The 19,336-nt window shown below is 34.9% G+C and overlaps 2 protein-coding genes across 4 annotated transcripts; both read left to right on the top strand.

The window, feature by feature from the left end:
* The first annotated feature begins 668 nt into the window (after positions 1 to 668).
* Positions 669 to 7,669, top strand: ZFAND1 (zinc finger AN1-type containing 1). Of its 3 annotated transcripts, none has more exons than XM_039345493.1 (8): positions 669 to 781; positions 2,243 to 2,285; positions 2,520 to 2,559; positions 3,647 to 3,774; positions 3,860 to 3,951; positions 4,755 to 4,876; positions 5,196 to 5,351; positions 7,468 to 7,669. In XM_039345493.1, exons 1-8 carry the CDS (start codon positions 727 to 729, stop codon positions 7,630 to 7,632), a joined length of 801 nt encoding a protein of 266 aa, XP_039201427.1. In that variant the 5' UTR covers positions 669 to 726; the 3' UTR covers positions 7,633 to 7,669. The 3 variants fall into 3 exon arrangements, with proteins under 3 accessions (XP_039201427.1, XP_039201426.1, XP_039201428.1); XM_039345492.1 differs by lacking the exon at positions 7,468 to 7,669 and adding an exon at positions 5,434 to 6,169; XM_039345494.1 differs by lacking the exons at positions 2,520 to 2,559; positions 7,468 to 7,669 and adding an exon at positions 5,434 to 6,169 and having other exon boundaries at positions 689 to 781.
* A 31-nt stretch (positions 7,670 to 7,700) lies between these two features.
* On the top strand, positions 7,701 to 19,091 carry IMPA1 (inositol monophosphatase 1). Its single transcript, XM_039345491.1, has 9 exons — positions 7,701 to 7,837; positions 9,919 to 9,991; positions 10,702 to 10,835; positions 12,036 to 12,140; positions 12,370 to 12,415; positions 12,539 to 12,647; positions 14,366 to 14,474; positions 15,581 to 15,732; positions 16,758 to 19,091. Exons 2-9 carry the CDS (start codon positions 9,929 to 9,931, stop codon positions 16,874 to 16,876), a joined length of 837 nt encoding a protein of 278 aa, XP_039201425.1. The 5' UTR covers positions 7,701 to 7,837; positions 9,919 to 9,928; the 3' UTR covers positions 16,877 to 19,091.
* Positions 19,092 to 19,336: the final 245 nt, after the last annotated feature.

Consider the following 19,336-nt stretch of genomic DNA (forward strand, 5'->3'; position numbering starts at 1 on the left):
GAACATGGGGTAAAAGTCGAACGCACATTGTAACTAAAAATAAAACTTGATTACCATTGGGATAAAAGAGGCTAAAGCATTCAGCGTCAGGCTTCAGTGAAATACTAACTGAAAAGTTAAAGATTTATGATGGGTATAACTTTCTTCACTGAATGCAGTATTGTGTTCAGCTGAAGGTTGACTAGTACATAATATAGTGGAATTCTTCTCACTTTTTACAAACTACATTTTGTCAAGGCAGCCAGGATTTGCTGCTGACTCATATTAAATTGTGATCAACCTCAGTTATCTGTTTATTAACAGGAAAAACAAAAACCTATGCACTTTTCCTAAATGATTTTAAATGTCCATTGAATTTTATTTTTTATTTTTAGCTCACATAATAGAAACAATCCGTAGGACAATGGATTTTTGTTGAATCACAAGTTCATTTCATAGTTTGTCAGAAGTGAATGAGAGACTTCTAAGAAATCCTAAACTGAAGTCTAAAATGGGAAACCGAAAAATCTCCAGAAGGAAACATAAAATCAGTTCGCAGTTGTTGCTTGATAACTACATGGATTATTCATGAGTCACCGCACAAGCTCCACCCCTCTGTTGACGTCGAGGCGAGCCCGCCTCCCATTAGGTTTCAAGCAACAGGGAAAAGGAAAGGGGGGGAGGGGAAATAAAGACCTCAGTGTTCCCGGAAGAAAGTGGCGGCCTGCACATGCGCTGTTGGAAAACATGGCGGAATTGGAAATCGGGCAGCATTGCGGGGTTGAAGAGTGTAAACAGCTCGGTAAGAGCGTTCTAGATGGGAGGTTCAGGTTAGGAGACTCTAGAGGAAAAGAGTGATCGGCCGGGGTCTGACCCAAATAAGTATTTGGAGGGCTCGCAACTTTTACCGCGAAACATTTGTGCTCTTGAGTTGGCTGGCTGTCACCGTGGGAATTTCAGCATCTAACGATTCCCGCACTTGGCTTGGTGCTTCTACTTTTCCCACGAGCGCTATTCGAGCGCAAACCAGGGTGCAGGCAAGAGCGAAAAGACGAGGGTGAATGCTGAAGCTCTTTCTATGCCTGCCTGCCTGCCTACTGGTTAAATGTAGCTGAAGGGCGTTTGTGGTTATGAATGTAGTGAAAAGCAGATTTCCTTTTTTTAAAAAAACTTACAGGAGTGACCATACATTGTATGATTTGATGTCATTTATGCTTAATGTTTTAAAAAGTTCTTAAGAACGAAGAATTGATATGTGGGTAAAATGTAGCATTAAGGAAGAAAGTGAACTCTGCCTATCTTTAGTACACTGAAAGGAGACCTTTTAAACAGAGATGTACTCACAGGTCTACCATTAAAATCCCACTTTGCTTCCATCTTTAGCTTAATTTAGGTGATACGAGAAATCTATTTTTTCTAACTATTGCTAGCTATTACTCTGATCTACTGAAAATCATCCCAAAGTCATTCAAAAACAAAGCACTTGTGGGCCAGAGGTTTTAAGAAAATTGGACAATGAGAGAAGAGTTTTATTCCCATTTATATATTTGACGTTGTAATCCTGCCTTTCTACAAAATGTTCCACACATAGTTTATGTTTATCATAATGTATTGTTCTTTAGTATTATTTTAAACTGTTACTTTGTTTCAATATGCACTTTTATATTATTGAAAATTTTCTCGGTGTCTTATTAGATGCATAACCCTCATGTCCTTCAAGAAAACTATACAACACTCCCCACAACAACTATAACCCTGTGAGAATTTAACACAGGGACTATACAGCTACTGAATTATTATATTCCTGTAACTGAAAAAGATAAAATTGTGAAACAAAAAATCAGAGAATTTTTTTTACCATGACTCTTACTAAACAATTCAAGACAGAAACATTAATTACCTTTTTTCTTATTTGAAAGCTCTTTTAAAAAAGGCACAATCCAATGCAGTTAAATTAGTAAATTGTATTTCTATAACGATAGCATACATGTCACTCTATTCTATGACATTTTTTGTTTTATTACTGGAATGTTTTCAACCTGATTTACAAATATATGTATACTGCTCAGAATTTATGACTGAAACCTCTTTAAATCCAACAAATTAAAACATACCTAATTAATTCTGCAGGTTTATTCTATTTAGCATATAAATTGGCCAGTAATGTGTTCAAATGGAGTAGATCTTCCAAAATATATCTTATTAGTATAATAATTATACCTATCAAAGTATGAATATAATTAAGATATTTCTTTTATATTAGATTTCCTCCCTTTTGTCTGTGATGGCTGCTCAGGAGTTTTCTGGTAATTATATTATTAATTATTAAGTATAGTCTAGCAATAGACTATTTTTAGAGATTTGGGACAGGGTTTTAAAGAAGGCTAGAGAAAATAATATGGAAATAAGGAAAGAAAGAATAAATATTACATGGTATTTCATTTTAAGCTGAGTTTAAGAAAGACTAAGAAACTCTCATAAAATCCTATATTACACATATTGATGGCATATTTTTTTGTTTCTGTAAAACTATTTTTAAGTATTCAACACAGAAGTCGATCTGCTCATAGTTGTTCTGAGGTAAGTTAATAATTCATAATTTGTTGCAAGTTACATTTATGAATATTTTACCTAATAAGAAACATTCATATTCTTTACATTTGTTTGGAATATTTTTACAAGCAAAACTTTATCCAGGTTGTCTTATTCCCAAATTATGCCTGCAAAAAAAGCTCTTTTAGGTTACATAGTTTAGAAGGGCTGACCAGGTGAGCACATTATTGTGAATTAGGCAGTTTGTGAACACAGCTTGAAATCTTTTCTTTCATTGCAATTGAAAAGAGTTTTCAGCTAAGCCTCAAAATATTTTTCTGCTGCTCTGTGGCTAATCCTATCTTTGGGTAAGAACGAATAGGTTGGGGGTAGACTATTAGCTGGCTACCTTTATTCCTATTATACTTTGCTGTTCACCAATTGAGGGAGTTCTGACTAGCAATTTGGGTAGACAGAGCATCATAGGGAGACCAATTGCCTGACTGAGGGAACTGCTCCAAAACGTAAGACGGTTAAACCAAAGACTTCAAGCAAATAGCAATAGCAGGCTTATATATCAATCCATAGTGCTTTATAGCACTTTCTGAATGGTTTACAGAGTCAGCATATTGCCCCCAATAATCTAGGTCCTCCTTTTACTAACCTTGGAATGATGGAAGGCTGAGTTAATCTTGAACCCCATCTGGATCGAACTTCAGACTGTGGCAGAGTGCGTTTGCAGTACTGCATTCAAATGACTGTGCCACCAGGGTTTGCAAAATATGGTTTGCAAGAGATCTATTTTTGCTATGCAGTCTATTTATGGCTTGTGTCTATGCTGCAAAGAGCTATTAAGTTAAGTTGTACTCCAGGTTTGTAGGACAAGTATGCAAATTATTTTGTTGACTCATATATCCAGGAGTTCACAGGAAAAGAAGGAGCATTTAAGCAAAGGATTAACTGCTATAGTTTGGCATTATACCTACTTTGAACTAGCTACTTCCTCTCAGGTTTTTGCCACCAAGTAGTTTAAATAGTGTACATTTAGTTTAAACTATGAACTTTAATCATCTCAATGTATAATTTGATCTTTGAAATAAGAATTTACATTGTATTTTTTTAAAAATTCACTTAGGCAAATCTAAAAAACAAAAATATGAAACTGGATTATCACAAATCATTTTCATGCACATATAAAGGTTGTGATGGAAGAGAACTTGTACCCGTCTTATGTGCTTACTGTGAAAAACAGTTTTGCTTAAGGTGAGCAAAGACAATGATTTAAACAAATCTTATCCTATTGATCTGTAAAGTACCTACTGAATATTTGGCAGTCTATTATTTCCAGGCACCGTCATCAGTCAGATCATGAGTGTGAGAAACTGGAAATCCCTCAAGCTTGTATGACTGCCACTCAGCAACTGATTAAAGATATTGTAGGTAAGCGCAGAAGGATTTTTTAAAATATTGTTTTCTCTAATAGAGTGTTCAGAACTCCATGTTAAAATAGAGCACCTATCCATGCCCTTTAGCTGAATAAATCCTGCTTCAAAGAATTACAGAGATTAAGCTGCACTCTGTAACCTCAGTTAATTATAATGGGAATTTGAAGTCTTTCTTCTGAACCGAATGGCATAGTGTAGCAAATCCCTACTCCACGATTCATGCTACAGTGTTTATTTTTTCCCCAAGTATGCCTAGAATTATAATCCCCATATGGTATTTACAATATAAATAAGGATGACATTAGAGGCTGGAATTTGTTTTGCAGCATGACAATTTTCCACTTACATAAAAAACTGAAAAAATGAAAAGGAACACATGGGTTGTTGAGCCTAGCATGCAGCAAGACAGATAATCTCTGGGCATCTGGGTGTCCATGGACATCATGCTCCCTGTCTTTGCTACATATTGAAATCTGCAAGAATAGATCTTAGTATAACTTTCTTCAGAAACAATACTGCTGTTCTACAGTATTTTATAGTAAAATGATTACACGATACCATAGAAATTTCTTTTCTCATACTAAGGAATTCCTAAGTATCTCTTCTTTTAGATTTCAGTGCTGTCACTTCTCAATCACACATTTTGAATAATGGCAACTGTCAGGATTTGATGATCAGGGAAGAGACTATATCTTAAATACACAAGCAGGGGGAAGCAGCATGTTCTTCCAAGATACTGCACTTAACATTTAGAAAAAGGAGGGGCAGGAAATTCAACCCAGTGAATTATATTTTTAGATTCTAAAAAAGAAGCCACTGTGATTAAAAAATGCAGAGGAGCCAAGAATCCTGAAACAGCTGCAAAAGTGGCCCTGATGAAACTGAAAATGCACGCATGCGGGGAGAAGTCTATTCCACAGGTAAATCATGTAAATTATGCTTATGGAATAGACAATACATTTCTGAAATTTGCAGTCTTTATTTCTCTAACACTTTTTTTCTAATCCTACAATTAAACTTGTTTCAAGGGTGGTAGGGGACATTGCTGCTTATATGTAAGATGTGGATTTACTGAAGCGAAGGGAGAAGGTGGAATTTGTCTTAAAACTGTAGTTCTGGGATGAGAAATTTCAGAACTAGTGGAGAAATGCAAAAGTTCCTTTTAGAGCAATAAAGTAAATGGAATATCTGACTAGGAAATATTATTTTAACACTGCAACTTGGCTTTTTCTCTTATAGACAGATAGAATCTATTTCCAAGTATTTTTACCCAAAGGAAGTAAAAACAAAAGTATACCCATGTACTTTTGCAGCAAATGGAGCATTGGCAAAGTGATAGATTCTGCAGCCCACTTAGCAAGCCTTAAAAATGACAACAACAAAACCACAGCCAAGGTAAATCAATTGAAGCAATATTGTGGGAATTCCATATATTTGGATTTAAGAGTGATTAACTTCTTCCCCTCCCAATTTTCAGAAATTAAGACTTTGCCACACAGCATCTGGAGAAGCCCTGCCTTTGGATCACATAGTAGGATTGTGGATAAACTCTAAAGAATTGCCGCTGTATAATGGTGGAAATGTAATCCTGGAATATCTTGATAATGATGTTGAATTTTTAGCAGATGCAGATTCTTATCTATAGTAATTACAGAAAATGTTGCTTTTGTAATTATTTTATCAGACTGAACACGAGAAAAAATTCTGTTTTGCTAGCTCTATGGTACAAGAGTGATTTTTCCTGAGAAACAGGAATTCAGTTTAAAAAGGAATCTGTATTTAGTCTGTTATTTTCCTAAGTGGGCAAATACATTTGTCATACATGTCGTCCCATGTATTGAAAATTGACTTCATTTTGACAGCTACTCAACTGAAAAGTCTATCTGTGGTGCTTAATCTGTGCATCTATGCTGCTGCATATAATAACCTACATGTAGATTATTATAAACTTAGTATCCAAATACAGCAGGTGATTGAGTTATTTGCTTGCTGTTTTCTGAACCACTTAAAATAAATGAAGTTGAAATAAAACCCCAAAAGAGGATGGGGTTTATTAAATGGAGTGTAAGATTATGCTACTTTATGTCACAAAAATTTGCCTATTTGCTGTAGCTTGCTGCAGATGGTCCTGAAAAAGAGATTTGGGAAGCTGCTCAAAGTTGTAAATGGGCTACTATAGAAATGTTTTAAATAAATATTTTTTTATCAAATAACAATAGTTACAGACTAAAAAATTCCCAGCAAGAATGGAAATGCATGATAGTTTTGGTTAAAGAGAGTACTTCGATGAGTGTTGCTCATCATAGTCCTGTGATCCAGTTAATGGAGAGTGACTCATATATACAATTTCCATGATAGCACTTTTATTACAAAAACAATTTATAGAAGCCACATTCTTCAGTTACTGTTTCAGCCAAAAGAAAAGGTTTTATTTGCAAAAATTCTTCAAATATATCTACTGAAGATTCTGACAACACATTATAGAAAGTCAGTCATAGATGCTCTTTTGGAATTTTTACATTTATTTTGAAAACCGCTCTATGATAGACTTGCATATTAATTTTGATTTTAGTTGGATTTGGGATCAATTAAATGGTTCAAATGACAATAGAACATTATGATTGTATCTTACAATTGTATCAACTATTAACAATTTAACTTATTTGAGTTTTGTCAAAAATATTTGAAGTACTGTAATTAATATTTTTAGATAAGTGTACTACTGGAGAAAAGTGACACTGTTACTGTCAATTTTCAATTCTATCAGCTATGGAAGCAGAAATATTTCTGTTATAAGCTGTGTGTTGTCATATAAAAACCTGGAATAACCAGTCATACAAAAACCTGGAATAACCAAGCCATTTTTTCTTATAAATTATAATGTATATTTTATAAATTATATACCATGTTAAAATATTCCAATATATTTTCTCTGTTTATGAAAAATGGATTTGGAATTTGGTTTGGTGATAGGTCATATTGTAGATTAGCCATACAGTACATTTGGCTAATCTAGTACACAATATAAATATTTCAATGTTTCTCAAAGTGGAAAAACAAGTGAATCACAGTATCCAGCATTAAACATTAAAATACTAATTGCTCATGGTAGTTTGAAAAGACACCGTGTTGAAATACATTGACGAGAAAGGTAAGCTACTTTGGGTTATATATTTATTAAATTAATATAAGACTGGGGAAGGAGATCATGGCAAATGTATCTAGCAGCTCCTTTTTTAGGGCGAGACAATGCCCAATACTATTTTTTCGTAACATTCTATTGCAATATTTTTTACAATCAAAGAATACCGTTCTCTCCTGATCGCCATTTATCTCCATTGCCTTAATACACCCAGCGATCCACTCCAATTTCAGAACAGAATTAAGCAATTAAAAGCGCAAATTGATAAAAAGAAAACAGACCAATGTATCAAAACTGCTTTTATTTTTGCTTCGTATTTGCAAGCAAAATACAAATTATCTACTTGCCTATTTGGTTTGCCCGATTCAGGCTGGTATGCACGTGCGAATTCGAAACGTAAACACGCCCGAATTGTGTTCAGCTACGCTGAGCCCTCGGCCAAACACGCGCAGGAAGAAAGGTTCATTCTCCCGGGTAAGCCGCGTAGAATTTCGCCGCGCCCCCAAGAACATCCGAACGCTCGGCAACCAATAGAAGCACGATTCTTCGCACGAGCCAGGCCTCGCTCTTTCGAACTCGCATCGTCCGGAACGATCAGACAATTTGCAATGGCAGCGCAGAAGCAGAGAAGACGGGTTAAGTCCTTGCAGCGCTTGCGCAGTGGGTTCTGCTGAGGCAGTGCTTTGTCAACCGGCTTTGCCAGTACCGGTAGCTGCTGCAAAAAATTGGCCTCCTAACGGTAAGTCCGGGGCTAGCGAGATTACCTATTCTAAGCGGTGATCTGATTTAATTCTAGGATTTCTTTGTTCTTTTTCCCAACCATTTCTATTGCTTTAACACAGCAGCTCGTAGGGTTCAAGAGTCGAGTGCATTCCAAAACGTTGACAACCCATATCACGGGTTCATGCCTTGAGTCATAGAAAATCCGACGCTGGATTTAATGGAAGCTGGAAAACTTCATATTTTTCCGGACATATCCATTAAATATGCAAGGCCAGAATTTTTTTGAAAAGCATAACTGCAGCCCTATTTTGTGAAGCAGTAAAAAGTTGTGTATTCTTGTTTAAACAGCAGCTAAACAAAACAGGAAGTGACAATCCTATGCAGGTTGCGTACCCCCTTTTTTTTAATTCTCAAAAACTACAAACGTCCTTGTTAAATGCTGGAAACTGAGATTTAGCATAGATGCCCCAACACTCCTTGTCTAAATGTCCCCTGAAGGCCTGGCTGCATTTATTTGGAAATAGGCACTGAGAAAGGACTGTTTGATGTGCCACTTCTACTTTGAAGAAAATGTACAGATAGGCTAGATCAGGCAGGCAGACAGTAAATGACATTCAGGGTCACAAAGGACCATCCTCAGCCAGAAATAATCTCTCCAAGACCATTTCCTCTGCTTCAAGGGAAGATCAAGAAGTATTGAAAGAAGAGAATCATTACAACAGTTCCACCCTTTTGCGGACCTTAATGTTGGCAGTGAAATGTGGAAGATTGCTCAAGGGAAGGTGAAGATCTAAATGGTCAGACATGATTAGTATTTGGATGAGATACCACCAGGAGATTCCAGGGCTTTATGCTAAAATTCTGAAAAAAGGAAATAGCAAGCTGTTTTATATTGTTGCCTATGCCCATTGACAGCCTTGCCAGTCCCATCCTGTTGCACCATGCCTGCAAAGATAAAGTAATAAGATGCCTTCAGATAAGCAGATTGGATCTAACAGCAGCAGAATTGTGTTCTGGATTTAACAGAGGCAGAATTGTGTTCTCAGTAGGTGCTGTTTCAAAGGATGCTGAAAATGTGATTTATACATTCTCCATTTCAGAAAATGTTCATGCTATTTCCATCCTATACTGAATTCACATTGCTTGGCCAGAAAAAAAAACAAAGTAAACAGCTGGATATATTTGAGTTGTTGTATCAGCTAACACAAATTAATCAAAATCTAATAATATTTGCTAGCAGAGAAAGGGAATTTGAGTGGAATTTGTTTGATTTTTGGAAAGTAACAGAATTCAACAATGGGCTCAACTCCTTCATCCCTTCACTATGTTCCTAGTTGGCCCTCCATGTGTATAGATAAATTTGCTTTTCTTCAGTCCAAAGCATAGCTCTGTATAGCTTTACAATAATTAAGCTATACAATAAATTGCATTTTCTCTTTGTTGTTAGTCTGCTTACTGATTTTAGTCATTGAGTTCTCCCTAGATTTGAGGATGGTTTTTTTTTTCATTTTTTGGAATAAATCATCCACCATTATTTATTTATTAAATTTATATGCTGCCAATCTCACTATCAAGCGACTCTGGGCATATTTCTGTCCCAAAATTAGATTCAAATCCTGTTTGTAAAAAATGCAATTAATTGCATCCCCCTAACTATCTGTTCTGAGTAAGTATCCCCTGTGTTGAATCATAATCAAAAAATGAAGGCTGGACAAAGATATTTTTATGCATGATGTTAAAGAGTATTTATATAACTCTTCCAGACTTGTACCTTTAAGCATAAATAGAAAAACAGTTCATATTCAGCAGGAATATGAAGCAAATACATGTATATGTTTGATCCCAAAATTCCAGAACAAAAAATGCTTAAAAGCAAACAAAATCCCTAAGTTTTTCAATAAAAGAAACTTCTAAGGAAGATACTAGGAGACCAATATTAATTTTTTTGTGTATCATCTATAGTATGTGGATATAAAATCTGAATAAAAGAAATCCAGAGTATGAACTTAATCAGACTGAAGACAAAGATTCTGGAAAGATTTTTTTTCTCAGCATGGTATTTTACAAGTTAAAAGTAACTGAAATATGACATTCTAGGTAGATAAAGATGGCTGATCCTTGGGAAGAATGCATGAACTACGCAATAGCTTTAGCAAGAAAAGCTGGACAGGTATGAATAATTTACTTTCTATTGGGATCAGAGAAACATTTAAAAATGTCATCCTCAAAAATGGTTTAAATGTTCAAGTACTGATTTTAAATTTAGCCTTTGAAGCTTGGAAATTGTGGTTGTCACCATAATGAATAACTGTACTAACACATTTCAGTACTGCTATAAGAACTACAAAAATAATGAATTGAAGGGCATTTGTGCCAGCTAGGCCCTAAGTTGCCATTCTGCTTAAGAATATTAACTTTTCTGAGAAGTTGTATGTACTCAAGAACCTGACTTGAATTTCTGTCTATTAACTAAGCAATACAAAGAAATGAGGGTTTTACAGGGCAAACAAGAAATCACATATACTTTAAGATATGAAAATAAATATAAGATTTAGAAACCCTAAATCATGGTCAATTTATAAAAACAATTAACCGATTCATCTATAAAATTGTGTACTTCCTATAGTGCCCACATATGTATTAGTTATGCATGGCACTTGAACACAATCTGAAAAGAGTTCCATTTTCTACATTTTTATTCATTACAAATTTTGTATTTTGTAAAATAAGAATTGAATCTGAGTCTTTCAGTATAATTTTTCTTGCTGCTTCTATGCCTTGGCCCAACAGACAAGTTTTAAATTAAGTCTTACTGATAATTAAAAATATTATTTATCAAGTCCTGTTTTCAAAATAATCACATGAAGATTTTCTGTACAGATAATCCGGGAGGCATTGACAGAAGATATAACTGTCATGATTAAAAGTTCTCCAGCAGATCTAGTCACAGTCACTGATCAAAAAGTGGAAACTATGATTATATCTTCTATAAAAGAAAAATATCCATCACACAGGTACAGCATGCTTTATGATATTAATTGCAAAAGAGAATGTCTCTAAAATACAAGTCTGATCTCAGCAAAGGTACCCATGTGCAGGATCTTGGAGATATCATCAATTAACTCACTGAATTTGGTGATAATGTGAAATGGCTGCACAAAAGATAAATGCAATTTGGGCCACGTTAATAGAAGCAATAATTGAATAAATAGATTCCAAATCAGGGAAAGATATAATTCCACTACATTGGTCTGAGTCCATGCTGAATCTGGCGACTCCATTTAAGAAAGATTCAGAGAAAATCTTGCAAAGCATGGCAGTAATAATAACTGAGTGGCTATAAATCAAGTGTTACAAGGGAAGAATAAGGAAACTGGATATACAGGTGGTCTTTGGCTTACAACTGGTCGCTTAGCAGAGTTACGACATCCCCCCAAAAAAGTTACTTAAGACACCGTTTTGATATTATGACCACTGCACTGCCCCCATGGTAATTCACCCTGATAACCAGTCTCAGGGATGCTGCAGTGCCCCCACCTATCTTCCATCCCATCAAGTCCCCATAGGCTTTTGACTGCTTCCGCTCCCTGTGAGTTCCTATAGGGCTTTGGGCCTGCTTCTCACTCCCCATTACCCAGCAAGTAACTTACCTTTTGAAGATCTCCAGAGCTCCATACCTCACATTAGGAAGGAGGGCAGGTCACTCCATGGCTCAGCATCCCTGGGTCCATGCGACTGCATGCCAGAAGTGCTGCTATTTTCTGAGCAACCTCAAGGAGTTGTGACTGCTCCAAAATGGCATCCTCTTCAAGGATGTTCATTGATTTAGCAATGGAAATTTTGGTCCCAATTGCTATCATAACCCAAGGACTGCCTATATTGTTTCCCAGTTACATTGACTAGGAATTATTGGCTATTGTGATCTTAATACATCTGGAGGATATTAAACTGAGAAAAGCTGCACCAGACTATATACTTCTAAGTACATAAATCTTAACTACTTGGATCAATTACTCAGTTAGTTGTTCAGCAAATAACTTTGTAATGATTCAAAAATGAACTGATGTTTTTTTTAAAAAAAATTAAAATGATCTAAAAGTAGTTTACTGGATCAATTACAGCCTTTGAAGATGTAGTGTTACTTTATGATACATGTATATTAATTATGAATTTACAATCTGTTGTCTGTCTTTGTATATTATTGATCATTTTAGCTTTATTGGAGAAGAATCCGTTGCAGCTGGTGCAGGAAGTATTTTGACCGATAATCCCACATGGATTATTGACCCTATAGATGGAACAACTAATTTTGTGCATAGGTAATTTTTTAAGCTATTACTATATGTTCTGGATAAGTAATATTTAAACGCCTTGTTTCTTGGCTATTAGAGGACGATCTTTGGTTCTGTTGTGATATGAAAATGTTTTTCAATATTTTCTTTAGGGGTGTCTAGAATAATTTTATCCAAATTTTACTTTTCTAATTTATAGTTGTTGCTTTTGTCATCATCTTATAAATGCAATATATTTCTCTTTTTGATCTTCAAGGTTTCCCTTTGTAGCCGTTTCAATTGGCTTTGTAGTAAAGAAACAGGTAATAAAATTTCTCATTTTAGTTTAACTTCTAATAGAAAAAAATGTTTTCATTGCAACCTCTTCCTATAATATAAAGTTGGACTGTTAAAGATTTATAGGTGTTACATTTCTCTTATTACAGATAGAATTTGGAATTGTGTATAGCTGTGTAGAAGAGAAGATGTATACTGGTCGAAAAGGAAAAGGAGCCTTTTGCAATGGACAAAAACTCCAAGTGTCAAAACAACGAGGTAAAGCTTTGTCATCTCTGTGCATTAGAGTGGGAATTCATTTCACAGAGCTCCATAAGCTTGAGAAAGCAGAGGACTGCATCAGCCTATTTCACACCAATTATGCAATGATTACTGTATCCTGTTTAACAGGTTTCCCAACTTTATACTTTGGAATTCCTTTGCCCTGTTATTCTTTGAATTATTTTTCCTTCTTGTGTCCTTTGCCAAGGATTTTTTTTTTCATATTTAAGCCTTGGAAGCTCTGTCTCTCTCAGCCCATCTCACTTCACAAGGTGATTGTTGCAAGGAAAATAGGGGAAAGTGTGTTGGATATTTCGCTGCCTTGAGTTATTTGTAAAATAATAAAGGTGGGATACAAATAAATAAAATAAATAAATAAAATTACCCACACAGTCTTTGCTTGTTTCCACTTCTGCATCCCCTTGTTGCTAATATTAGCCTGCAGTTGAGAAAGGTTCTTTCATCTTTTCTTATCATTCTATAGTGCAAGGTCTCTTCTTTGAGTTGTTTTTTTTTTTTTTACTGGCCTTGCTGTATCTTGACCTTTTCCACTGCCTTCACTTTTCAAATTCCTTTTTATTCTAAAATTATAAGGTCACTATAGCCCTTTCTGCTATTGGCTTTCTTCCTAAATCTTTTTCTTCCAAGAATTAGTTTGGTGTAATGTAAAGGTGGAAACCATGAGGCTTGAGCCGTAGGTACAAAAGCTGGCTGTATGAGTTTAGTCAATCCCTTTCTCAGCCCTCACAAGATGGTTTTGGGGGGAAAATAGGAGGAGGAAGGAGTATTAGTTATATGTTTATAACAGAGCAGGATAAAAATATAATAATAATGTCTTCCAGAAATCACACAGGCTTCTTTTGTTCTTATATTGCATTGCGAAATTGCCTTGAGGGATGTAAATATCTAAATGTATTTCCATAATTTACAATGCAAAATCATTGAGAACAGAAATGAACTTATCTGATGGCAGTCAGCCAGAAATGTATATGAGGAGTGAAATGTTTCTATTTGCTTTATAACTGCTCCTCTTGGTGTAAAAAGATTAATCAAATGCCCTTGGAAGGGAGCTTACTCTGAATGTGTTGTTTTAGCACATTGTTACTATTGCTTCTATACTGACTGGCAATATGAGAATACTGTTCAAGCAATCTGCTTGATACCTCCATGCCATTTCAGACAATTTGGCTGCCTTTTTTTATTATTTGATGCATCAGCGAGTTGTTCTGTGATTATTCGCCATTTTTTTAAAAAGTGATATTTTCATTAAAAAAAGATGGATTTATGGGAAACAGTACAGAGCATATCTGACTTTGGCAGTCAACAGGAGAATCAATTTGGAGAGTATCATATATCGGAATAAAATGCAACATCATTGTTCATGTAATATCTGTAGGTATCCAGTCTCAATTGTCAGGGCTAGAGGATTGTTCAGAACTTTGTGGGACATAATTACTTGTATTCTTTAACAAAGGTTTATGCAGTATGTCTTTAGTTTGTTTTCTTTTTCATATTCAGGTCAGACATGTCTAAGTAAGCATTAAGTGAGCCTGGGGGCAGACACTGCCTTTTTCCTCACCCTTCTATGCATTCGATACAAAATAAGTAACAATGTGCTTTAAACAATGCTTTATATTAAAGTTGTTGATTTTGCCTATTTTTAACAGCACTGATCAAATGTAAATTAATGGATGCAGTTTTCTTTTATTTTGCAGATATTACAAAAGCACTCTTAGTATCAGAATTGGGGTCCGACCGTGATCCAGAAGTTATAAAAACAGTTCTTTCTAATATGCAAAGGCTCCTTAGCATTCCTATTCATGGGTACAGTATCTTTCTTTTAATTTATTTGCATTTTTATACAATTCGAAATATCCGTACAATGCAGATATTTCCAAGAAGATGAGAATGTCCCCATTATTCTCTCAGTCCACGCAAGGACTCAAATTAGGACTCTGTTTCAATACATTGTCCCAGGTGGTATAAGCAGAAAACAGACTGTAAAGTAAAATAAAAACAATGTTGATTGAAAACCCCACCCTATTCTTTATGACCAAGGAACCATGTGACTTTGTACACTAAGTATGAGTGTCAGTGCTGGAGAAAAAAAAAAGAATTTAGGCTAGGAGTGAAGAAGAATAGAGGTTAATCATTTCTGCAGAGGTGTGCCTGTTTGTGGCAATGCAAGAATTTATTTGCCAGTTTTGAGATTTGTGTGCCAAATGTCACTGATTTCCAAATGCACTAACAAATTACCACTTATGCATTATCTTTATTAAAGATAATGCACACTGTCATAAAAATACATAATGTGCAAAGTCTCAGAAGGTGATTGCTGAAGGCAAAGGAAATAGTATGAAAAGGAAAATGTTAATATTAACATTGCTAAGGCGTTGGAAAAGAAGATAGTTTCAATTCAACAGGAGCAGTCTGTTTAAAAATAATTTAATCTTGACCTAACTATCCTGGTAGTATGTTTAAATTTTCAACCCCAGCCACCCAGTCATCCTGAGGTAAGATAGGTGGCCTATAAATTTTATAAATACATTTTTAATGCCATCAGTTCAGAGGTAATAGCTAGAAACAAAGTCCACTGAATAATGGAAAGAGATGTTTGGATGTTTGCACTTAATTTTCAACATCCAGAAGAGTCTGTTTCCTACCTCTCTATGATGTATTGTCAGAATTCTAGCTGATTGAAAAAGGTACATATTGAATAATTAAGATAGGATGATGTAGTAGTGTGCTATTATGAAGAGTAATATCCTGATATTGGCTATATCCAGATTTAGACATATGCACTTTATTCTACTGAGTTCCACTCAGTTTCCCAATTCAGAGTTTGCTTCTGCGCTTCAGCATCCCAAATAATCAGTGATTAACTTAAATGCCTAAATAATAGCTTGCAGTAATTCTGTTACCTGTTTTAGGATTAGAGCAGTAGGGACGGCAGCTATTAATATGTGCCTGGTGGCCACAGGAGGAGCGGATGCCTATTATGAGATGGGGATTCACTGCTGGGACATGGCAGGAGCTGGAATTATCATTCTTGAAGCAGGGGGAGTGCTGCTTGACATCTCAGGTAAAATATGTTGAAAACAAAGTAAAGCCAGTTTTGTACAATTAACAGTTCATGACTGTTGAAAAACTTGAGCAGGTAAGTATTTTTCACTCAGGGATACAAACCTGAGAATTTCCTTATAGAAACGGTGGGAATAACAAAACATTCAGGATACACATCATCATGCAAATGTTGCAACTTCCCTATTTGTGTCAAATATCAGGAACTAGGTACATAAGAACAGCATTTGCACGACGACATCACCAAGGTTTGATGCAATGCTGCTAATTTCTACTGTGTTATATGTACCCTGCTGGGAATCATAAAATAAGAATAATCCTGATTTATATTTTTCCTTTGTAACATGAAACTCTTGAGTTCAAAATACTAAATGACCCACCGCTGTTTTGCTAAGGGGCAAAACAAAATGGAGTTAAGAAATTGTATGCACAGTAATACATCTTCCACAGCAAGGATGATCTTTCTAGAAGCTATGCCACATGAATATGGCTACTGTGTGATTGAAATGTAAGACTTTTCTGCTTTTAATTTGTAAACCTAGTTCTCACACTAGGATTCAGTGTCGACATAGAAGCTTGGTGTTGCTAACATTTCATTCAAGACTGAAAATTTATTTGATCATCATTTGTTCTATTGCAGGATTTTGAAAACTGTATGTGAGGTTGTTCCTTGTCTTGATTAATTGGATTAGTCCAGAGAATTATTATGGTATAGTAGAAAGTGCTGGACAAGGATCAGGGAGCCCTGTTGAACATTTGGAGAGCCAAATTAATTGACTGTCAGCCATGGAAGTTCAGTGTGTTACTTTGGATCAGGATACTTGTTGGGGAAAAGACATGAGTGCTGCTTTGAATTGCAAGAAAAAAAAATAACAGGCAAATATAGTTTAGGAAAATAAAATTTAATTTTTGAAATAATATTCAGTTTGCATTTCTGCTGCTATAGGACACTTTATCTGTGAATTAGTAGAAATAAGTCAGATATATAGATGTGTGTTCAATACATCTGTGTATTTGTTTTTCTAGGAGAACCATTTGATTTGATGTCAAGAAGGATCATTGCTGCAAATTGTAAAGCAATAGCAGAACGGATAGCAAAAGAGATTCAGATCATTCCTTTGCAAAGGGATGATGCGGTGAATTAAATATCCTACCACATGGCTTGTATTCCAAAAAGAACTTTTCTTTGAAGCTCATTCATTGTACCTGAGTAAATAGAGGCTCAGTTATCCATCTTGATATGTCAAAACCTGCTGCTGAAATCCTTCCCCTCTCCAATGTTTTAAACATTTCTTTTATTATTTATCTTGTGGGCGGCACATTTTTAAATATCATGCTTTCTTTTCTCTGGCAAGAAAATAAATGGGATATAGTGCAAAAGAGGATGAAGTAATTCATCTATATAATTAACAGTTCAGAACAAGTTTGACTATGCATATAGATCCATGTGACATTTTTTCCTCTGTATATTATAAGGAAAAAGAATAAAATCTCTAGCCAAATGTTTTAAGAGAGATAATTTCATTTAAAACAGAAATGAATTTTTAAAAGAATTTGTTACCACAAATATAGAAGCATGAAGACTTGTTTTGTAATCTGCATCTGTCATATAGGGATTGGGGAGCCTTTAATGGCAAGGCAGACCAAAGGTAGAAAGACGCGCCAGTGTTCTTTCCTCTATCCCCTTGCAATTGCTCTGATCAGGCTGATCTTTCTCCACCAGCCTGATTTCCCTGCTTAGTTAAGGATGCACTGTTTTAAATATCTGTGGAACAACTTGCTGGGAAAATTCACTGCTTGAAAAATCTTCCCTTTTGATGCTTCCTATTTATAAGGGAAAGGATGCCTTCTGCTAACTTTCCTTTTACATATTTTACTCATAGTTTATAGTTTTCATAAACTGTGCAGTGGTAATTATTGAGTAATGTATGGGGTATATAGTGAACGCAATGCCAGAACAGAAGGTATGACCGAACTAAAACTAAAAAACCTATTTAGATTTAAGTAGAATAATACAATGGCATCTTATATCAGATTAAGCTACTGTGATTGTATTTTGGTCTCTTAGAATGGCAACAATCAAATAAGTATTTTTTTAATATTGAACTCTTTTTGAATTAGGCGTTTTTGTTTTGTTTGGATATGTGAATATATGTGTGGTTTAATCATTTATTTCCAGTTTTCATAAACTGGATGATTTAAAATAGATATTTAATCCAGAGTTGGATTCATTCTTAGAAATACTAGGTAAATGGATAATTCAATATGTTGTATAACCCTCCATGTATCAGTGACATAATAAATAGACCCACTAAATTGTGATCTATTTATTTATCTTTAAGGTCCCACAATATATTTGTTATATTTTCTACTAGGCTAATAGCTAATTCTTTCAGGGATTACTCTGTAAAAGTGTTTGAAGTACAGTTGAGTGTTTTACTGTAAATCATTTGATAAGTGTAATATCCATTAGTAGGGAAAAAATATAACTGAAGATGTGAAGAAGATTTAGAAAGCTTTATGACATCTAGAAGGTTGGAATCATATATTGATAGTTGTCATGTGCTTATCAAATCTAATCATAACTTTGACATAAGTAGTTTACATGACAGAGAAGAATTCTGACATACTGGTGACATATTTCCAAACTGGTGATAAATCATAAATGTAAGATTCCAACCTATTTTATGCCAGGAGTTAGCAATGGAATGTGAACAGACATCAACCATCCAGAATGTCCCGATGTCCCCAAAATTAAGTAAAAATGTTTTAAAACTCCAAATAGCCCAAATCTCCCATGTTTAGAATTGTTGGGGGTGCCTTCCTTACAAGTTCATACAATGTTATCTAACCATGAAAATGTTCCTGACTTTTTCCATGCGTATTTTTTATCTTCTTGTGTTTTAGGTTAGAAAGTTATTATGTTAGTCCTCTCAATTTAGCTATACCGATGCAAACTTCTGGCATATTGAAAGAATTATTTGTTCCAAAGCAGTGATAAGTATCCAAATAATTTTCACTGATAAGTTTTGTTTTCCCAGCTCATTTACTTTCTAATTGTTTGCGTTTAACCTCATTGTAGAAATAAACTGTTATTAGCCTAATCCTCATTTCCTGTTGATTTACTTGTGGATTACTCTCTGAAACTGGCTTAACTCTGGGTATCTTGCAATCCACTTTTGTGAATTGTGTGGAAACAAGGTTTGGCAAGGAACAAGCCAAATAGGAATGCCTGGACTTCTGCAAAATATCTGACTTTAGAATACTACAATAAATTGATTTATATTGTTAAATGTAAATTGTTTTAAAATGTGAGATCATAATTTGTTTAAAATAAAGATCAGTTTTATCAATTATAAATTATCTCTTTGAATGTTTTTTCTCCTTCCTATTATTTTCAGAAATCTACAAGCCCCAGCTTCTTTCTAGCAATCCATCAATCTTTTTTAAAAAGTTCATTACAATAGTTTTCTTAAACTGTTCCTGAAACTGTCCCATTGTGTACCATCTTCTAAATATAATTGCTGGAAACATTCCGTGCTAACATCGGTCTTATAAGCCACCTATGGACACATCATTGATGGCCCATAACCCACAAGATGTCA

The sequence above is a fragment of the Crotalus tigris genome, unplaced genomic scaffold, assembly GCF_016545835.1.
Source record: "Crotalus tigris isolate CLP2741 ecotype Arizona unplaced genomic scaffold, ASM1654583v1 scf7180000017952.28453644438:3035480, whole genome shotgun sequence".
Classification (NCBI taxonomy): Eukaryota; Metazoa; Chordata; class Lepidosauria; order Squamata; family Viperidae; genus Crotalus; species Crotalus tigris.